Source organism: Clarias gariepinus, chromosome 11 (genome assembly GCF_024256425.1).
Source record: "Clarias gariepinus isolate MV-2021 ecotype Netherlands chromosome 11, CGAR_prim_01v2, whole genome shotgun sequence".
Taxonomy (NCBI): domain Eukaryota; kingdom Metazoa; phylum Chordata; class Actinopteri; order Siluriformes; family Clariidae; genus Clarias; species Clarias gariepinus.
This window is the reverse complement of record NC_071110.1, coordinates 30,110,386-30,130,979: the sequence shown is the minus strand read 5'-3', so window position 1 is coordinate 30,130,979 and position 20,594 is coordinate 30,110,386. Positions and strand designations below refer to the sequence as shown.

Here is a 20,594-nt window from a genome sequence, read left to right as displayed (position 1 = left end):
AAAAAACAGTACAAATAAATCCTGACAGATAAGTGTTTCTGTTTGTGCGCACAGGCGCTGTGTACGTGTATGTGTGTGTGTGTGTGTGTGAATCTAAAGTAAGCTCCCCTCCCCCCCTTCTCGTCTTACACAGTTAACCTTCCTCTACTCTTTTCACACACACACGCACACAACGGAAACACTGTTTTATCGGAAAAATAAACAAGGAATCTCTCTAATGACACTCGGGTACGCAACAGACTAACGGAATCACTGCTATAAAGTAAAAAAATAAAACAAATTAACCAGCACTTTACCTTTGAAAAGAATCACGACAGAGCAGTGTTTCTGTGTAGAGCAGAGAGAAAGAGTGTGTGTGTCTGTGAAGGTGAAAGTAGGAGGGGTCTGTGTGTGTGTGTGTGTGGCTTGAGCAAAGAGACAAAATGGATCTTTAACCTCTCTAATGAGACTTGCTTTTGCTTTACACTGCTTTACACGCTTGTACAACAGTATAGATTTTATGTCTTCTGGAAAAATAACTCGACTTAACGTACAGCCATTAATGTCTAAATAGCCGGGCCACAAAAGTAAGTACACCCTAAGTAATAACAGCTGTGCATCTTTAACCGTGCAAAGTCACATGACCTATTCATCATGTCCATGTGTTTGTCAGCAGCCTTTTGTGAGTGCAGGTTTAGACGCCTGTACAGTGTGTGTGTGTGTGTGTGTGGGTGTGTGATGTTTTAAAAATAAATAACCTGTTGCAGAAAAGCGATCAGGTTGCTGGTCCCCCACTTGTCTGGTTTGGGGAGGTTGATGTCTTTGAGGTAGAGGACGAGCCGCTCGCAGTCACGCGGCCGATACACTCGGTGTGTGTTAGAGCTGATGCACACACACGTGTGGCTGAGCTTCTGCAGGACGTGACGCGAGGTGGTCTGAGCGCTGCAGTGGACCACCGCCACCTGGGTGGAGCGCAGCCTGGAGAACGCGTAATGCAACAACATCCTACACACACACACACACACACACAAACCAAAGTAAAAAGCATCTCGTACATGTAAACACACACATCTTAAATGTTAATGTTTCTCACATGTGAATGAACCATAACTGATTAAACTCTACAGGCAATGAATGTGTGTTTGTGTATACAGTAAATGTGTGTGTGTGTGTGTGTGTGTTACCCCTTGCCACAGCCCTCTGGACCAACCAGCAGGAACGGTTGTGTGTGTCCAGCCTGGAGCCAGTGTGTGAAGCAGTGTAGAGTTTGCTGTATGTGTGGAGTGTGTATGACCGGGAGTGTGTGCATGCTGCTGAAGTCGTCCACACACACTACGTCGCCACGCTGCAGCTCATACACACGCACGCGCCCAGAGTCGGGATCGTAGCACAGATCTAGAGGGTTCCGTGGATCAGGAGGGATCTCGCCTGCCCAGGTTAGAACCTACACACACACACACACACACACATTACATTATATATATATATATATATATATATATATATATATATATATATATATAAATACACATATACACACTTATAACATGACATGTACGTGAGCTCTGACCTGCTTGGCGAACTCCTGTCGTGATTTCAGCTGCAGGTTTCCTCCGAGTCCACGGATCAAGCCAACAATGAACTCACCCCGCTCACTCACCCCCCTCAGATGGGACAATCCGTTCAGGACAGAACCGACCAGACTGGTGTCTACCACACACTCGCCCTAGAGAGACAAAAATTATGTGTACAGTGAAACCTCGGATTGCGAGTAACGTGGTGACGAGCAAAGATTTTTTTATAAACTTTGACTTGGAAAACGAACAAGTCTTGGTTTACGAGTACCGAGTATCATGTATCACGCATGTGCTTCTTGTTTTCAAGCCGAGCGTCACGTGATCACAGCTGAGCCAACGGTTTTTCTCTCTCTTACGCTGCGGAATTGTGGGTAATCGTCTCCCCTGCTAGGTCTTAGTGAGTGTCTCTTACTGGTTTAATCAACATCCCTGCACCGTCGACTGTTAACTATAACACTGTGACCACGTGTGTGTGTGCATATTTTATTTTGTGTCTGTATGCGTGTGTTAACAGCGCGTGTGTAAAGCAAAAGCAAGTCTCATTAGAGAGGTTAAAGATCCATTTTCTCCCTCTGCTCAAGGCTTAGCCTGCTCTTTGTGTTTGTTTGCGCGCATCATTGGACACCATGCCACACACACACACACACACACACACACACACAAAGACACACACACACTCTTTCTGCAGGTGCAGGTTAATTTTTACTTTATAGTTTGTGTTAATTATTTGTATGTATTTTTTTTTCTGCTGTGGAACAAATACATTTATTCTTCATTATTTCTTATGGGAAAATGTAATTTGGTTTATGAGTGTTGTGGAATACGAACCAATAAAAAAAAATTCTAGTTAGTCGTTACTATGAAATAGGTGCTTTTCCTCAAACAGAAAAAAAAAAAAAAACATTAAGTATTTTTGTGTGTATATTGTGTGTGTGTGTGTGCGTGTGTGTACCTGAGTGAACACCCAGTTGAGTGCTCTCTGGAAATAATCGTTAATCCAGATCTCCAGGTTGTCCCTGTTCTCCAGCTGCTGTCTCCTTAACCATGCTTTCAGCAGAGCGCTCACATCAGTGTCCTCATCACTGCCACACACACACACACACACACACACATATTATATTACACACCATTATACACTTAGTGTGCACGGCTGCTCGTGAGGAGTGTGATGATGTGATGTTACCTGAGGAAGATGATGCCCATGCGGGAGATGGTGGCGGGGGAAGCGCAGCTCAGGTCGTGGGTCTCGAACAGGAAGTTGACGTTCGGGCCGAACTGGATGCGCTCTCCGCTCGGCATCGTCAGCAACCGGTTGTCATCCAGGACCGAGTTCAGGGACTCCACCCACTCGGGGTCGATATCGCCGTCACAGACAATCCAGGAACTCACGTCTAGAGAAGAAAGAAAAAAATAATGACAGAGAAACAAATTGAAAAACAAAAACAGAGAGTGTGTGCGTGCGTGTGAGAGAGCTTTTAAGACGTTAGCATGTCACCTTGAGGCTCCCGGATGACCTGTCTGGAAGCGGCGGTGATGACGCCGTCGCTCCACTCGCGCGTGTCCATGTCCATGTGTCCGAGCAGCTGCTGCCGACTCAGCGCTTTAGGGTTGACGGTGTGGTGCTGCACCACGACGCCGAGGCGCTTCAGTGCGGCGCGCAGCAGACGCCAGACGGTGGACTTCCCGCAGCCGCTCGGACCGACCATGACCACGCCCATCCGCTGCCTCATCTGTTCGTAAAGCTCCAGAGCCTTCCTCACCTACACACAAACACACACACACACACACACACACACACACACACAAATGTGGCATCTTTTTTCGAAAGGTCACAAGTCCTCTAACTTTTTTTTTTTTCAACGTGTGTGTACCTGGCTAGGTATGATCTCGAGCTGTGCTTCTTCGTACGCGCCCTGTAGGGCAGACTTTAGCTCTTCGTAGTGCACTTCGTTCAAGTCGACTGCAGGAAAGACGTCTCTGAGGAGGGCGTCGAAACGGCCGCTGTCGGAGAACGTCAGCTTCGAGAGTGTGTTCAACCGGAGCGCCTGCACCACTAACACACTCTCGCTTACTGGACAGAGAGACGGTTAATGCACTACTGGTGAAGCATTTGTAGCAGTAATAATAATAATCATAATAATCACAATAATAATAATCATAATAATAATAAGAAAAAAACCTTGTGTGTGTTGTTTCCTCTGAAGCTGTAATAAATTCCCGCAGCCCTTCAGCACCGTCTTCAGAGCGCGCAGCCCCCAGTCATAGTGCTGCTGAGGGGTCAACAACTCCCTACACACACGTGATCGAAATGTCTATCAGTATTAATACGGATGGTACGTTTACCTCTGTGTGTGTGTGTGTGTGTGTGTGTTAAGCTAACCTGGCCAGGTTGAACACAGCAGTGAGTTTGCGTGCGAGCTCCTTCCCCTGTTTGAAGCCCTCTGAGTAGAGGATGACCTCAGCAATGAGCTCGTTATCGGGGGTTGTCATGGCGACGGGACGGAAAAGTTGCTTCAGGTTGTCTGGCAGTTTCTGCCTGCCTCCGTAACCTTTACCGGCGGGGTTCAGCGTGATAAAGACACCAGAGTTTGGGTCCAGCTCCACCTACAGACGCGCGCACACACACACACACACACACGCCCACCACACACACGCACACACGCACACACTATGAATTCCCTCTATGAATCATCTGTAGATAAGAACTGATAACAGTCACCTGCATGTCTGAATGTTTTCAAAGATAAGTGATATAACTACGAGGGTGAGTCAGGAATTATCCGCACTCCGGTTATATAAAAGAGAAAGAGAATCGTTACCGGTGACGAGACAAGGATTCATCACGACGGGCCTGAGAGTAAACGGCAGTGTGTGTGGAACGGAAACGTCCTCAATAACAGACCGAGAAAAAGTACAAAAGTCAACTATCAGCTGGAAAATTCATCAACGCTTACAGTTCTCTGCGATTCTCAAGGGCCAGAAGTATTGGAACATTATCAGGAAAAAGGTTCGACAATCAACAGCGCTCGTTACAGTGAGACGCTTATTGAAGAGCTGAAGCGTAAACTTTGGATTAAACGCAGAGGGACTGATATCCGAGGGCGTCGTGATCTCACATGACAGCGGACGTCCGCATACTTCTCCCCAAACTGACAACACTTAGTTTTGAGGTGTTAAAGTGTCCTCGCTATAGTCCTGATAGTCCTGGTCCTCACGAGGACGAAGATAACGAAGACAGCGGTGCGTTCGTGGCTCGCAGCTCAGAGTAAAACATTTTTTAACGAGGGAATACGAAAGCTTGTGGATGGATGGACCGAGTGTATTAAAAAGCAAAAGGAGATTATGTTGAAAAATGATGTATTTGCCTTTTCTAAATATAATTAAAATAAATTCTACAGCCAGAGTGCAGATCATTCTTGAGTCACTTGTTCATGAGGCGAAGCAAACAGCATCAGGCTTTCTAGTGAAACTGAGTAAATTGTAGGAAAGCAGATACATATAAAAGTGTGTGTGTGTTACCTCTTTGCCCAGGAGGTGACAGGTGTCTCTGTGCTGTCTCAGCGAGTCCTGAATGGCCTGGATCTGCATGGACACAGCAGACAGCACGGCTTCCTCCAGACGATTAAACTCATCAAAGCAGCCCCAGGCGCCGCACTTTATTAACCCCACGAAGATACGACCCATAGACTTCACGTCGATGCCCTATGCGCACACACACACACACACACACACACACACACACACAAAGAAATACAAATTAAAGCCTGTAACTTTTTCAACATGCTCAATCTGACATATTAAAGTAAACAGATTTAGTTAAAACATTTGTAATGGTTCCCATGAGGACGTGTCCGGTGACGAGCTATTTATTTACACAAGATACAGCTGGACAAGTGAAAGTCTTCAGGACGGAAGACACTGACACGATGTGGACTCTTATTAACCCCAAAAGAGAGGAAAAGCGACTGAAAAGAGTGTATGAAAAAAAAGAGTGTACAATAAATAAATAAATGAATTAATAAATGAATAAAAATATGAGACTAAGTGTTAGTTTGAAAAATATTGTTCTGTATTGTGTGTGTGTGTGTGTGTACCTCATCGCAGTTGAACACAAGCACCTGTCGACCCAGCAGCCCTCCCAGCGCTTTAACAGACTCGGTTTTGCCGGTTCCTGCCGGTCCGTACGGGTTTCCTCCCAAACCCATCCTTATGGCCTGAGTCAGCGTCAGGTAGCACTTGTCCGTCAGAGGAGTGTGCACTAGCTTAGGAGCGTTACCCTGACACACAAAACAAAACAAAGAGTGTAAACAGTACACTATTACATTAGAGTGTGTGTATGTGTGTGTGTGTGTGTGTGCGCACCTGGTACTCATAGGTGTAGTTGAACACGGCGTCGACCATGTGTACGGCGCAGCGCTGCTCCCGGTTCAGGTAAAAACGCAGCTGTTTGGTCCACACCCAGTCGTCCGTGCTGCGAACCTGAGCCTCCAGGAGCTCCCGCACCACCGACAGGTTGTGGATCACGTCCAGGATCAGAGCCTTCAGCTTCAACTGTAGCACACTGGACTCTGGAGAAGGTTCGGTACACACACACACACAAACACACACACACACACATACACAGAGCACAGCTATGATGATTAAACTTACTTAAACAGGCTACGAGATACACAGACGCGCAGACACACACACACACACACACACACACACACACTTCCTGCACCTGCAGACTCGATGCGGCCATTGGTGTCGGTGTAGTGCTCCAGTTTGGCAACGAGCTCCAGTTCCAGCTGGTGGAGGTTCTGCTCACGGATGGAGCTTTCTACATCCTCGGTAAACTGGATCTGTTCTGCCAGGCACAGGATCTGTTCACACACACGCACACACACACACACGTTAGATATATTTTGTGCAATCCTACATAATTAATGCAACCATATAATACTATTATTACAAAAATATATGGCAGTTTTCACACCATAAAAAAATTAATAGTACTCGACATAAAATTCATATATATTACAGTTACAGTAGATTTCTTCCTGATTGTCACTATTATATCATGAACACAACATTTATACGTTTCGTTATACAGCATTCCACACTGTACAAGGGCCGTTCAAGTCAAACTGGGACGTGTGATGGAATCTCTGATAAAGGGGTAAAACCGATTAACATTAACAGAAGACGTCAATCACAGTACAGTGATGAGACTTTTGGTCGCTATCGAATATTTTAGTAATCGAGTATTCTACCAAAAATGTAATCGATTAATCGAGTAATCAGATAAAACTGTACTTTTGCTTAATTAAACAGCAATGTAAACTATATAAGAAAAACAAAGATTAATTGGTTTTCTTTTTTGGAAAAATATACTTTTATTTTTTAAATGGATACAGCATTTTATCAAAAATAAACATTGTCCTTATTCACAATACAAGGAATAGCTTAAAGTTGACTGAGATTAATTAAGTGCATTACAGTGCCATACATTCTAAATTTAAAGGCTTTTCTTAGATGCAAAAACTAAAATAAGGTATTTCAAATGACTAAGTATCAAAAGGTAAGCATATCAACATGCTCCGAACTGAGGCTTGCCCTGCGCTTTAAAGCAATGTTTCCGGCTGCTGAAAACATTTTTCATTAACGTTTTTTTCTCGCTCCCTTTATTTTTGCAGTCCGCAACAGAGCAATCCCTCAAATTAATACACAGCTAAGTGTTTACGTCTCCTTCCGCTTTTGTTTACCTGCGGCTTGCATCCGGAAGCACCGGAATCGTTTCAGCCCTAAGTCGCAGTGAAACAGTTAAACGGTGCAAACGTTTTAAAGATCTGTGAATGATGATCCCAGTAGAGGTGAATCAGAGCCCACTGCAGTCGTTCACGTGAACATTCAATGAGTGGGACGCCTGATCATTCACCAACACCACTTGTACATCACAGAAACTCGGCTAGCAGTCATTGCCTTATCCCTCGTACAGTCCTGACCTCGCTCCAAGCCATTTCCACATCTTAAGGGGTTCCTGGGAGGCCAGTGTTTCAGATGTGAATTGGACAAGCGGTCTGATCACGAGTTCCGACAAACTGAGGAAACTTTCTACCTTGATGGTGTCCAAGCACAAGTGTAACACTGAGATAAGTGCATTAGTGTAATCAGGGGATTAAAGGGAGTTTTTACTCTCAGGACTGTGTTCTGTTATTCCGCGCAATCAAAAGTCCCGGTTTGACTTGAACGTTTCTCGTATTAGTATTACATTGATACTGACTGACTTTTTACATCGCTTTTTCACAACTCTCTATGTAACCATAAGTGTATATATTATTTAACATAAAAAAAATGATTAGACAATATAATATAATAATTATGATATAACTGAACCGTAATTACCTGTGAGGGGAAGCGGTTGGGGTCGACTCCGCCTCCCTTCACTGCTCTCACGCACTCGCACAGCAGGACCTTCAGCGTCTCCTTCATTTCTGAGGACAGTTCGCTGAGCCACACCTTACACACAAACACACACACACACACACACACACACAAACACAAAACACACAGAGTCTGAGTAGACTACACTTCTACACTTCATTTAGGAAGATGTTCCCCTCATTGAGACAAAGCCTAACGGTCTGTCACCCAAGAGCAATTTAGGCCACGTTGGAACACGCCACCACCTCTGCGTTTTTCAATACATTTTAATTGTTTAACCCAACCTGTCTGTCTGTGATTTCTTTGTCTACCTGGTTTACCAGAAGAAAACTTTATTACATATTCCACTGTATCATGAGATAGCACATCTGGAACACCTGGAACTTTGCACATGACTGGACGTTACTTTTCCATTTCAATTCCATTTCAAATCTATTTCATTTACTTGTTGGTATTTTTTTTTTTATAACTGGTCTATAGTGTATATTTTACAGCTGAAAGTTTTTTTTATATTTGTTTAATTTTTATTATTATATTCTTGTAGATTTTTAATAATAATAATAATAATAATAATAATAACAATAATAATAGCAGTAATAATATTTTATACTTTATTTAAATATTTTCTTCTTCATACCCTTTTATTTTTTTATTATTATAGTATTATAATTTCATAGTCTTTATTTAAATACTTAAATATTAATATTTTTAGATCATGGGCAGTTGGAAAAGCATTTCACCGCATATCATACTGTGTATGACTGTATGGGAAAAATAAAATTTTAATTAGAGAGAGAGAGAGAGAGAGAGAGAGAGTGTGTGTGTGTGTGTGTGTGTGTGTCAGACCTCCACATCATTAGAGATGGTGATGGTGTTCCTCAGAGGGACTGTCTCTCCTTCTAGTGACTTCATGGCCATAATTCGGCTGCAGCTTGAGTCGAAGTCCACACTGTTGATTCCTACACACACACACACATACACACACACAGACACACACACACACATTTCAGAAAGCAGAAAGAAGAAGCACTGAATCACAAGTAGACATAAACGTGTGTGTGTGTGTGTGTGTGTGTGTGTGTGTGTGTTTTCGTGTGTGTTACCTGCAAACAGCTTCTTCAGGTGTGTCTGGATGACAGCGGGACTCGTCGCCTGGCCCAGGATCTCCAGCAGGTCGTCGTCGCCAATGAAATAGAAACGAGGAAACGCAGATCGTTTCTCCTGCAAAGGTCACACAGGGGTCAGAGGGCAGAAACCTTCCTAATTTTATCCTATTTGGAACAGAAATATCAGCCGCGTCAAGGCTGTGTCCCAAACCAACCGTTCCTTTAAGGCTACTCCACCTTTGTCAGAATTAGGATTACGAATCAGTAAACTAATTATAGACAACAGTTTCATAGTGTGTGTGTGTGTGTGCGTGTGTGTGTGTGTGTGTGTGTGTGTGTGTGTGTGTGTGTGTGTGTGTTATCCAGCACCTCAAGAAAATCGTTAAGTGATTTCTGACAGCGCTGGAGCTGATCCTGGAGTGTGTTTAGAGAGTTTTTCATTCCCGCTCGCGTAGTTAGAGACGTCACTCTGCTGTCTCTCTGGACGTCCGACATTATGGCTCTAAACACACACAAACGTAAACATCATACACACTCATAACAATGCCTGTAAAACTGCAAAACACCTCAGCATGGTTCATGGTCTCCTGACTCCATTCGAGTTATGAATTTCTGTAGCTACGAACGGGATTCACTTCGTGATTTAAAGGTGAAGAGACCACACTGTGTGATCTCTCAATGTGCGAGATTTATTACCTGAAGCACAGTTACGGTTTTTGGTCAAAGGATGGCAGTGTAGGTGAGGAAAGGAGACAGAGATTTAATCGTGTGTGTGTGTGTGTGAGATATGCTTTATATTGTATATTCGTGTCAAAGGCGTGTATAAGACTCACTTTGTCGGGCTTAAGAACAAATCCGACTTATGAACATGCTCATGGAACGGATCTCGTTTGTAAATCGGGGACTACCTGTATTAGGGGCTAAAATGTATTAAAATTGATGGCAATAACTTTTATGGTAATTTTTCTGAGCGGTGGTTGAGTCAAACCAAGACTTTTGATTGTACAGAATAGTAGAGTGCATGGATACCATTAAGGTAGAAAGTTTTCACAATACACCGGAACAGTGATCAGACTGACTGCTTCACAGCTGAAATGCCGGCCTCCTAGAAACTCCTTTAAAGGCTTTTCCAGACATGTGGTTTGGAAACACGACAATATTTCCAAACCTTTATTTAGAATCGTCGCTCATGGACGTACGGCCTTCGTTAAAACATTTGCAGCGTTCTAACGCTTAAAATCTCATCACCATACTAAAATTTCATCTGCCTTTGAAAAGTCCCGGTTTGACTTGCCGATAGGAATGGACACACGCATTTTGCTCTATATCGTCTTTTCTCCACACACATAATCACGTAATGGATCCCTGACCTGAAGTCCTGGTCCACCCTCTGAAAGCGGGCCTGTTCTCGTGGCAACGCGCCACGCCCGAATATGGGCTCGAGGTAGAGCCACTTCCTCTGGATGCTGTTGAGGCTCTGCAGGAAGTCGTCGAGGTCGGCGAGACGAGTCTCCCACAGGGACACCTTATCGTGGAAGCGCTGGTAATACGGCGAGTCCTTCAGAGACTGCAGCAGACAGCGGTTATCTCCAACCTCCGATCAGGAGAACACAACGATTAAGCCATTATCGGATCAACACTTACCAGAGACTCATTAACTCCAAACATATCGTTCCCTTGTTCTCTCTCTCTCTGTCTCATTTTGTTACCTGATTCATGACGTCCCTCCACTCGCGGATGAGGCTGATGTGAGCGCCGGTGCTGTTGGTGTACTCGGTGAGAGAGAAACTCGCCCCAGCCGCCCACAGCTCCACCTCACGCAAAGCCTCACGGATACTCACCTCCGCATGGGCACGGCTATTTAGGTCCTACATGCACAAATTAATAGAAAAGACAACAGTACCATAACTCACAGTTTCTACAAAAGACAAATAGTTCCTGGTCCATAGGAAATGACACGCTCGGGAGCAGAAATAACACATACACACACCTTAAGCTCCAAGGCTTTATCTATGATGGTGTGTGAGACGGCCAGCAAGTCTTTGAACAGGAGTCTCTCGAGCGTGGTGCCTTTGGGGAGGCCGAGCAGTCTGAACAGATCCAGCCAGTGATCTTGAGACAGGTGATCACCTCTTACATACTTCAATACAGGAAGCAGAGCCTACACACACATGCACACACACAATATCTTGTTTTATCACAGAGTGATAAATCTTTCAGTGGGTATATTTCATTTTACTTTTAAACATTGTAGCGATGCAGTGTGACTACAAATAACGACGTGTTTGTGATGTGACGTGTTGTGACGCTTTAACTGCGGTACAAATTCCCTCGATTTTCTTCAGCAAGACAAACAACCACCTCATCATCTGGAATTTACCTCGAACAAGGGTTAACAAGTTAACTGACACTAGTTATGAGTGGCAGATTTGTTATTTACATACAGTACAAGATTACAGTTTGCATGTCACATGGAAGTTTTTTTTTCCCTCTATATCTTTAAAAACTTGAAAAAACTTAAAAAAGTAAGAAGTATGTATAATTCCCATGTACTGTAATCATCAATCTAACCAGGTATAAAGTAATTCCATCCATATTAATAAAATAATAATAATAATAAATAAGACTGATGCAGCACCTTGTACTTGTCCACTTCTTTCTGCAGCATGACCGTCATGGTGTTGTGCTCCTCCTGCTTCCTCAGGCGATCGTGCCACATGAACACAACCTCCTCAAACTCGTGTGTCCTGCTCCTGTAAGGGAAACACACTCCACACATTAAAGCGTCATACTCGGTGCTCGTTTTAGTGGTTTTTTTTTTTTTGTTTTTTTTATCTTAGTCCATATTCAGCATGAAGAACAATTTAAACACACGATTAATCTCAAGGCTAAGGTTAGCATTACTTAGCAGCATTAATAATTAAATCGGTGAAAGGTCTTCACACTGATATTAAAACGCCTTTGTACCTGAAGGTGATCCAGTCCTGCTGCGCGCTGGTGTTTAGCGCCGTCTCAAACTCCTCATACAGGATCCACATTTCTGAACACTGCTGCAGGTCGCGTAGTGTGTCAAGTGCGAGAGACGTATCTGGAACATCCAGCTCAAAGTGCTCACAATCCTCCCTACACACACAGACACACAGATATAAACAAAGCAGCATTACTAACAAGTCTCTTAAAGATGATGTTTATTGCTTTCAAAATTGTTAACACACTAGAAAGTGTGTGATAGAGAAAGTGTGAGTGTGTGTGTGTGTGTGTGTGTCATACAGCAGCTTTGTGCGCGTGTTCTCGAGCTCGTTAAACTCCTCCCTCTTCTCCTTCACCCGCTCCACACAGCGGCGCAAGGCGTCGGTGTCACATGACTCGATGACATCGTCAGCAGGGCGGAGCTGATCCCAGCGGGAGCGGAACTTCTGCAGCTCCTGTAAGTACACGCTGACCCGGCCTGACACGCTGCTCTTCATCACCTCCACCTGTGTGTGTGTGTGTGTGTGTGTGTGTGTGTGTGTGTGAGAGAGAGAGAGAGAGAGAGAGGTCAAAAAAATTAGCCACATTTAAGATTTCACTGTGTTCACTACAGTAAGGAAGTGAGTGTGTATGTGTGTAAGTGTGTGTGTAAGTGTGTGTGTGTGTACCTGTTCTCTGATCATCAGCTGGTGACTCTCCATCATCAGCTCGAATTTGTCCCACTTTGCCCTGAGCGAGCTGATAGAGTCGACGCCTCCGCCTGCAACCGAGCGCAGAAGCCTGTTCTTCTCCTCCATCTGCTGGAACTGAGGCAGAACCTACACACAACGTTACCGCAACGTTACACACCTGCTTTCCTTCATCTGCTGGAAGTTGGGAAGAACCTACACAGCAAAGTTACAGCCCTGCTGATACTAAACGGTGGTACGTTACAGCCCTGTTCTCCTCAATTTACTGAAACTAAGAACATACTGTACGCACAACGTTACAACCCTGTTTCTCTCCATCTGCTAGAACTGAGAAATAATCTACACACGACATAACAGCAACGTCACTGAAAGGTGGTACATTTCCACGCAATGGAATCTTGTTCACATCACCTTCACAAATCTCTGTCACTTTTTATCTATAGATCCTGTCTGAAGTTTTAATGATATCCGGCGCTACGCGTGAGCTTCGGCAGACCTTCAGGAGCCGAAGCTCGATGTTCACTACAGATGATAAATGATTTCGTTAGTACCTCAGGTTTTTGGGCCTGGAGTTGGCTGTGTTTGGAGTTGGCTTCTCCGATCTCCTCGATGCTCTCTGGTCGTGTAGATAACGTAGCCATACCGCTGCTAACAAACGAGTCTACAGCCTGTATGTGACCTAAAAACCGAGAAACACACACACAAAGTTTCTCCCTATGATCATAATGTAAGGGATTTAAAAGGTAGTAAAATAAATAAGACAAATAGATGAATAAATTAATAAATATCAGATTATAACATCGCATTGGGCAGAACAACAAGATTTTATACAAATGTTCTTTAGATATTGTAAAAGTTTTTTTTTTTGGTTTTATCTTGCCGGATTCAGTTCTTTAAAGTTTGTTTTGGTAGAAATCGTTATCGCATGGCATTAAAACTCGGGCAGGTCAAAAGTATATGGTTTAAAGTTAAATTAGTGCTACAAGTTAGTGCTGACGTTTTGCAGCTTCATTGGCCATCAGTAAATAAACTCGTATGGTAATGGAGGTGTTTCTTGTATGTACAACTTGGTCGTGTCTGGATCTGAAGGGGTGAAGCATCTTTTTCCCACAACTGGGGTTATTTCTAATAATTTGTTGCTTTGGCATTTATTTAATATATACTGATTGATCAATGGCTTGAGATCAAAGGGTGGGATTTGACAATTATTTGTGTAAGGGTTTGTTTTGCTTGCCTTTGATCTGTGATTCCACTTCTCTATCTAACACTATTTTATTGTTTAAGGATCACAGAACAGTCTACAGATAGATAGTGCAAGTGTTCTGTGTTCATCCAGCAGGTGGGAGTGTTGCGCCGTCTTTGTATGATTCTCTTCCTTCGAGAAGAAAGCACACAGTTAGGATTGTCACACTAATCTGACCAATCATTTTTTTTTTTTTTTTTACCCTGGATGGATTTCCTGAGAGCTGTCAGCATTGTGTCGAACATCTTCTGGATCAAATCATCGATCGCAGCTTTTACAGGCTCACAGTTGACCGTGAAGCAGTCCACCTTCTCCATGCTGAACAAAAACACACACACAAACAAACAGTAAACATAACACAGCTCTTGGGGCTGAGATACTGATTACTTTCTAGTCACGACACTAATTTCTATTCTAGACACTAAGTTCCATAAATGATCAACAAAAAGTGGTGTACACAAAAACTATTCTAAGGAACATGAAGTCGGTTAAGGGAAACGAAAGGTGCTGTACGGAAGTTTTTTTTTTTTTTTTTTTTTACCTTGGAAGACGTTCGGCTTCTTTCCCTTTTGCTTTGAGAGCTCTGAAGTTTCTTTCCCAGTCCTGTACTGTGAGGAGGTGTTTCTCCACCAGAACCTCCATATCCACCTGCCCCAACACCACCCACTCCTGTACACACATACATACACACACATTTATTAAATGATAAAATTATTTACCTTCAAGTCCCCTACATACGAACATCCGAGTTATGAACTTTTAGGTTGAAGATAAGAATGAGCGTTTGCGGAAGTTAGATCACATGTCCGACGTATACATTTTCGCGTGCGTGCAGTGTGCATCCCAGGATATCCGGAAGTGGGCGTAAAGGCAGCGGAGACAAGGTTGGAGCTACTGCTAAGAAGTGCCAGGCGGGCACTAGGATACTAACGAGGGCAACAAAAATGAAAGTAATTGAGAGAATTTTGACGGTCATGTGCCCAAATTATTTTCGCTCCTCCCTCACTCTGGAGGCTGCCTATTGAGACGGCATCCTCTTCTGCATGTTTGTGGTGCCGTCAAACCCGTTACATGTGTATAGCCAAGTGTGTTAGAATCCTAGAAAATGTTTGTTGGACTTACGAACAAATCGGACTTACGAACGAGCTCTCGTTTCATATGTTGTGGACTTTGCAGAGGTCATGACCTTGTGTAAGGTCACTTGATTTATAAATAAGGGTCACAACACACACTTTAAATCTTTACTTGATTTATTTGTGATATATTTGATTTAAGGGTAATTAAAAGCGCAATAAAAACGGACGGCTCATGACGCACAGTCACAGTACCGGTGCAAAATCTTAACATCAGCGAGCATGAAATCGCACGGAGAGTCCGACTCGACATGCAAGCCATGGACGCATGAGGAGGACTCCATGGTGAGGACACCATGGTGATATTCCTAACGCTGATGAAATGTCAGCAGATCACTCGGGTGTGAAAGTGCGGTTTCAACGCACGTCTGCTTCAGAAACGGATGCTTTGAAATTGTGTGAGATGACATTTCGGTGTTCGGTTCAGTAGAGCACAGAGAGAAGTGGAAGTGTGTGTGTGTGTGTGTGTGTGTGTGTGTGTGTGTGTGTGTGTGTGTGTGTGGATTGTAAGCATGGAAAGTAAGAAGTTTATACATGTAACCACAAAACAGAAACCCAAGAGTCAGAGTTACTTTAGAAGATAGGAAAGAGGAAGCGAAAGGGATGAAACACACACACGTACGCAAAGGACTGTACTGCATGTTCTTTCTCACTTACATACACACACATACACACACATACAGGATCCTGCTGCAAAAACACACAAATGCCGGTCATATGGGACCGCACCGACGTAGCCCCTGTGTGCTGAACACTGCGTAGGGAAAGTCCCAGCACTGAGCTCGCGCGCACACACTCACACACTCACACACATTACAAGCACGTTCTGTAAGGAACGACAGATTGAGGGGAAATCAGTATTGATATTTTTATAGTCTTGAATCTAAATCTAGAACTTGATATTTGTTTACAAAAAAAAAATCATACGCAAATAATACTGAATAATTACGCCACCTTACTGTACTGCATGTGTACGACACTGGAATGTGACATTACGCTCCCTGTGTGTGTGAACAAAACAGAAATAAAATAAAGATTTAACACTATGTACACCACAGGTTCTATATATACACACACCCAAGATTCATCGTCATGTTCCTTTTATCTCATTATACAGCTGAGCAGTTGATCAAGGGCTCAACAGGGACAACTTGGTGGTGGTGGGATTTGAACCTAGGACCTTCAGATTCAACGTCTTAACCACTGAGCTACTTCTGACCCCTTGGCTAGCCATCTTTATATCTACCTAACCACCTATCTAGTCTGTCTGTGTCAGTCTATTTACTTATCTAGTCTGTGAACCTGTCCGTCTGTCTGTCTATCATGTATGTCTGTGTGTCAGTCTGTTTGTCATCCATCTTGTTTGTCCGTGTCAGCCTGTCTATCTATCTATCTATCTATCTATCTATCTATCTATCTACCTGATAGTCCTGATTATCTTACACATGATTATGTATATCTAGACTATATATATATATATATATATATATATATATATATATATATATATTATAGTTTATTTATCCTAAGAACTCATTTTGCGAACATAACAAAATTGCAGGTCTATCTATATCTATCTGGTCTGTTTATCTGTCTATCTTCCTGTTCCTTATATGAATATTGTTGTGATTATAATATTCCTTCTATTCCCCACGACACCACAGTGTCCTGTCTTAAGAAATACGATTCTTATTTAATGTATCATTTATTTTTTTAATAATAATAACAATTATTATTATTATTTTTATTATTATCATTATTATTATTATGCATTTGTCTGTGTTTGTGTCTGGCTGCCTGTCTGTCTCTTCTTCTCATTGTGTCTACCTGAACAAAACTAAATTTCAGGTCTGTCTGTCTGTCTGTCAGCCTGTCCATCTATCCGTCTGTCATGTTTGCGTCTCAGTCTGTCTGTCGCCCATTTTTGTTTTCAGTAAAAGCCTATCTCTATCTATCTATCTATCTATCTATCTATCTATCTGTTTATTATAATGTATATCTAGACATCTATTCATCAATTTATCTTAAGAACTTTGTCCAAACACAATCGATTGCATATTTATCTGTCTGTCTGTCTGTCTATTTATCAGTCTGTCAGTTTGTTTGCGTGTGAGTCTGACAGCCTGTCTATCTATTCTATCTGTCTTTCTATCATGTTTGTCTGTGTCTCAGTCTGTCTGTCATCCATCTTGCTTGTCTGTCACACACTCACTCACTCACTCACTCACTCAGTCAATCACTCACTCAGTCAATCACTCACTCACTCACTCACTCACTCACTCACTCACTCACTCACTCAGTCAATCACTCAGTCAATCACTCAGTCAATCACTCAGTCAGTCACTCACTCAATCACTCACTCAGTCACTCACTCAGGTCTTTGTAGTTATGCGTGTGTGTGCGTGCGTGTGTGGTGTGTGTGCGCGTGTGGGCTCACCCTGAACCTGTCCTGTACTTGTTGCAGTCTGCTGAACAGCTGCTCGGCGTTGCTGTAGATGGTGATGAAGGCTCGGGAGTTGTTGTCGATCATGGCGGTGAATATAGACTCCGCCCCCTTGTCACTCTCGTACATGCCTCTAAACTGATTGGGGATGCTGATGAAGCGCTTCAACTCCCTGTAGTACCTCACGCGCAGCTCCTCACACACCGGTCGGAACTGCACGTGGCCCTGCCTGTGCGCACACACACACACACACAAACACAAAGCACCAACTAATAAAGACAAAAATTCCAAATAATCCAGTCCCATACACACACACACAAAAGGATTCTCACTTAAACACGAGGTCTGTGTGTATTTCTGGAAGGTTCTTGTTGAGCGCCTCCAGTCCGACCTGGTACTGAAACTCCAGGGCTTTGTACAGCTGATGGTTCCAGTGCTGTCGCCACGCATGCATATCACTCGCTCGCACACCCTATAACACACACACACACACACACACACACACACACACACTGAACAATGACAAACTCAATGTGACCTGTAGCTCCACCCACACCACCATCATTTTACATTTTCATGATCTATTAAGGATTATAAACTGATTATTTATTATAAATTCAGGGATCGATCAGTATATATGCTGGTGAGTGATGATGATGCTTTATGTTCAGCGCCCATGCCTGGGACTCGATGGTAGCGAATCCAGCCCGGAGCTCCTGCAGTCCTTCCTTCCACCGCTGCTGCTGCCTCAGAAGATCTACGCCCATTAGCATAACCACCTACACACACACACACACACACACACACACACACACACACATTAGTCAGAACATGCAATTTTGCAGTTCTTCCCCTTTGAGTGTCATGAAAATTCCAGATGTTTTCTGCTGATAATGAAGCTTGAGATTTAAATACCCTCGTTACCTTGTCAGTGAAGTCAGCGTGCCACTTGCGGAGCTTCCTGTTCTGGGTGGAGAGCCTCTCTGCAGCGTTCTGAAGCTTGTTTATATACATCTCCAACTCTTTGGGGTTCTCCCACGTTATCTGCAGTTTTCCTCCTCCGTCACGGGACTCTGCACGGGGACTCTGCTACACATCGGTACAGACTCTACATGTTTATACTGTACTGCATTTAATAACGAGTCGTAACAGGAGCACGAGGAAGAATATGAGGAATTGAGGAGTAGTAGAGGACGGAGGGGTAGGAGGAGGAGAAGGAGTAGGAGTAGTAGTAGGAAGAGGAGGAGGAAGAGTAGAGGCAGTAGGGGCAGGGGAAGGAAAAGAAGGAGAATTAGAGGTAAAGGCAGTAGGGAGAGGTGGAGAACCAGTAGAGGCAGTCGGAGGAGGGGGAGGAAAAAGAAGGAGAATTAGAGGTAAAGGCAGGTAGAGGTAAAGGCGGTAGGAAGAGGTAGAGAAAGAGTAGAGGCAGTAGGAGGAGGGGAGGAAAAGGAGGAGGAGGAGTAACAGCAGTAGTAGTAGTACTAGTAGGAGGAGAAGTAGAGGCAGTAAGCGAAGCAGGAGGAGGAAAAAGTAGAGGCAGTAGAAGAAGGAGGAGGAAAAGTAGAGGCAGGAGGATGAGGAAGAGGAGAAGGAAGAGTAGAAGGGGTAGTAGTAGTAGAAGGAGAAGTCAGCGGAAGAGTAGAGGCAGTAGTAGTAGTAGTAGAAGGAGGAGTCAGCGGAAGAGTAGAGGCAGTAGTAGTAGTAGTAGAAGGAGGAGGAGTCAGCGGAAGAGTAGAGGCAGTAGTATTAGTAGAGGGAGGAGTCAGCGGAAGAGTAGAGGCAGTAGTATTAGTAGAGGGAGGAGTCAGCGGAAGAGTAGAAGCAGTAGGAGGACGGAGAAGAAGAGTAGTAGAAGAAGGAGGAGTCAGCAGAAGAATAGAGGCAGTAGTAGTAGAAGGAGGAGGAGTCAGTGGAAGAGTAGAGGCAGTAGTATTAGTAGAAGGAGGAGTCAGCAAAAGAGTAGAGGCAGTAGGAGGAGGAGAAAGAAGAGTAGTAGAAGAAGGAGGAGGAAAAGTAGTAGTAGTAGAAGGAGGAGTAGAGGCAGTAGTAGTAGAAGGAGGAGTCAGCGGAAGAGTAGAGGCAGTAGTAGTAGTAGAAGGAGGAGGAGTCAGCGGAAGAGCAGAGGCAGTAGGAGCAGGAGGAGGAGGAGAAGAAGAAGTAGAGGTAGCAGTAGGAAGAGGAGGAGTAGAGACAGCAGTAGTAGTAGGAGGGTAGTAGTAGTAGGAAGGAAGTAGTAGAGGTGGTAGAAGGAGGAGGAGCCAGACGGAGAGACAGTAGAGGCAGTAGTATTATCAGGAGGGGTAGCAGCGGTATAACGTGCTGTAGTATTATTAGGAGGAGGAGGAGAAGTGCACTACCTTTATAACCTGCTCAAAGGCCAGAGCGTAATTCAGCATCATTGGTTTTTGGGACGGAATCATCTGTTGGTCAATGGTGTTGTAGAAATGAGCCACCTGTTGCACACACACACACACACACACGCACACACACACACACATACAAACACACATACAGTATTGAAAAATGTCAGTAGAGTGTATAATGGTCCTTGCACTACTGTACACACTACACACTATTTATTACACACTACACACTAGTGGGTCAGTTACTTCTTACAATAACTAACACAGCTGATGCAGATGGCTCTGTGTGTGTGTGTGTGTGTGTGTACCTGTTTCAGTACGAGAGCCTGTCTGTAGAATCTCTCAGCGACGGCGGCCGCCTGTTGGATCTTGGCTGGAACGGAGAAGCCGAGAGCAGAGAGCTGTCTCACCTCCTTCACTAAACTCACCAAGCGCTCAGAGTACTGAACCTTCAGCTTTCCGTCCACATGATCCAGCTCCATCACTCGGTTACTGGCCTGCAAACTACACACACACACACATTAATTACTGCATAATACTCTAGCTTGTAAATAGACATAATAGAAAATATACATTTCTAACTAACGTACATAAATATCACACTTCTTTAAAACATAAGTACACCTGGGCCTGGTGCAACATGCCTGTAATGCAGCATGCAAAGA

The 20,594-nt window shown here is 43.8% G+C and overlaps 1 protein-coding gene across 1 annotated transcript in view; it reads right to left on the bottom strand.

The window, feature by feature from the left end:
- The window catches only part of LOC128533008 (cytoplasmic dynein 2 heavy chain 1), an 83,849-nt gene that overhangs the window by 51,582 nt on the left and 11,673 nt on the right, over positions 1–20,594 (bottom strand). The window contains exons 13-45 of the mRNA XM_053507182.1: positions 20,238–20,433; positions 19,924–20,019; positions 18,491–18,655; positions 18,247–18,345; positions 17,899–18,038; positions 17,561–17,795; positions 14,532–14,659; positions 14,193–14,308; positions 13,299–13,426; positions 12,727–12,876; positions 12,359–12,564; positions 12,056–12,211; positions 11,727–11,841; positions 11,079–11,249; positions 10,798–10,956; positions 10,459–10,682; positions 9,458–9,590; positions 9,086–9,203; positions 8,829–8,941; positions 7,944–8,057; positions 6,280–6,421; positions 5,919–6,124; positions 5,651–5,833; positions 5,076–5,258; positions 3,937–4,160; positions 3,736–3,845; positions 3,428–3,627; positions 3,052–3,316; positions 2,740–2,947; positions 2,509–2,638; positions 1,550–1,705; positions 1,164–1,423; positions 738–984 (exon numbers count right to left, since the gene is read on the bottom strand). Coding sequence (XP_053363157.1) covers positions 738–984; positions 1,164–1,423; positions 1,550–1,705; positions 2,509–2,638; positions 2,740–2,947; positions 3,052–3,316; positions 3,428–3,627; positions 3,736–3,845; positions 3,937–4,160; positions 5,076–5,258; positions 5,651–5,833; positions 5,919–6,124; positions 6,280–6,421; positions 7,944–8,057; positions 8,829–8,941; positions 9,086–9,203; positions 9,458–9,590; positions 10,459–10,682; positions 10,798–10,956; positions 11,079–11,249; positions 11,727–11,841; positions 12,056–12,211; positions 12,359–12,564; positions 12,727–12,876; positions 13,299–13,426; positions 14,193–14,308; positions 14,532–14,659; positions 17,561–17,795; positions 17,899–18,038; positions 18,247–18,345; positions 18,491–18,655; positions 19,924–20,019; positions 20,238–20,433 — 5,476 coding nt within the window. The remainder of the gene's footprint in view (positions 1–737; positions 985–1,163; positions 1,424–1,549; positions 1,706–2,508; positions 2,639–2,739; positions 2,948–3,051; positions 3,317–3,427; positions 3,628–3,735; positions 3,846–3,936; positions 4,161–5,075; positions 5,259–5,650; positions 5,834–5,918; positions 6,125–6,279; positions 6,422–7,943; positions 8,058–8,828; positions 8,942–9,085; positions 9,204–9,457; positions 9,591–10,458; positions 10,683–10,797; positions 10,957–11,078; positions 11,250–11,726; positions 11,842–12,055; positions 12,212–12,358; positions 12,565–12,726; positions 12,877–13,298; positions 13,427–14,192; positions 14,309–14,531; positions 14,660–17,560; positions 17,796–17,898; positions 18,039–18,246; positions 18,346–18,490; positions 18,656–19,923; positions 20,020–20,237; positions 20,434–20,594) is intronic.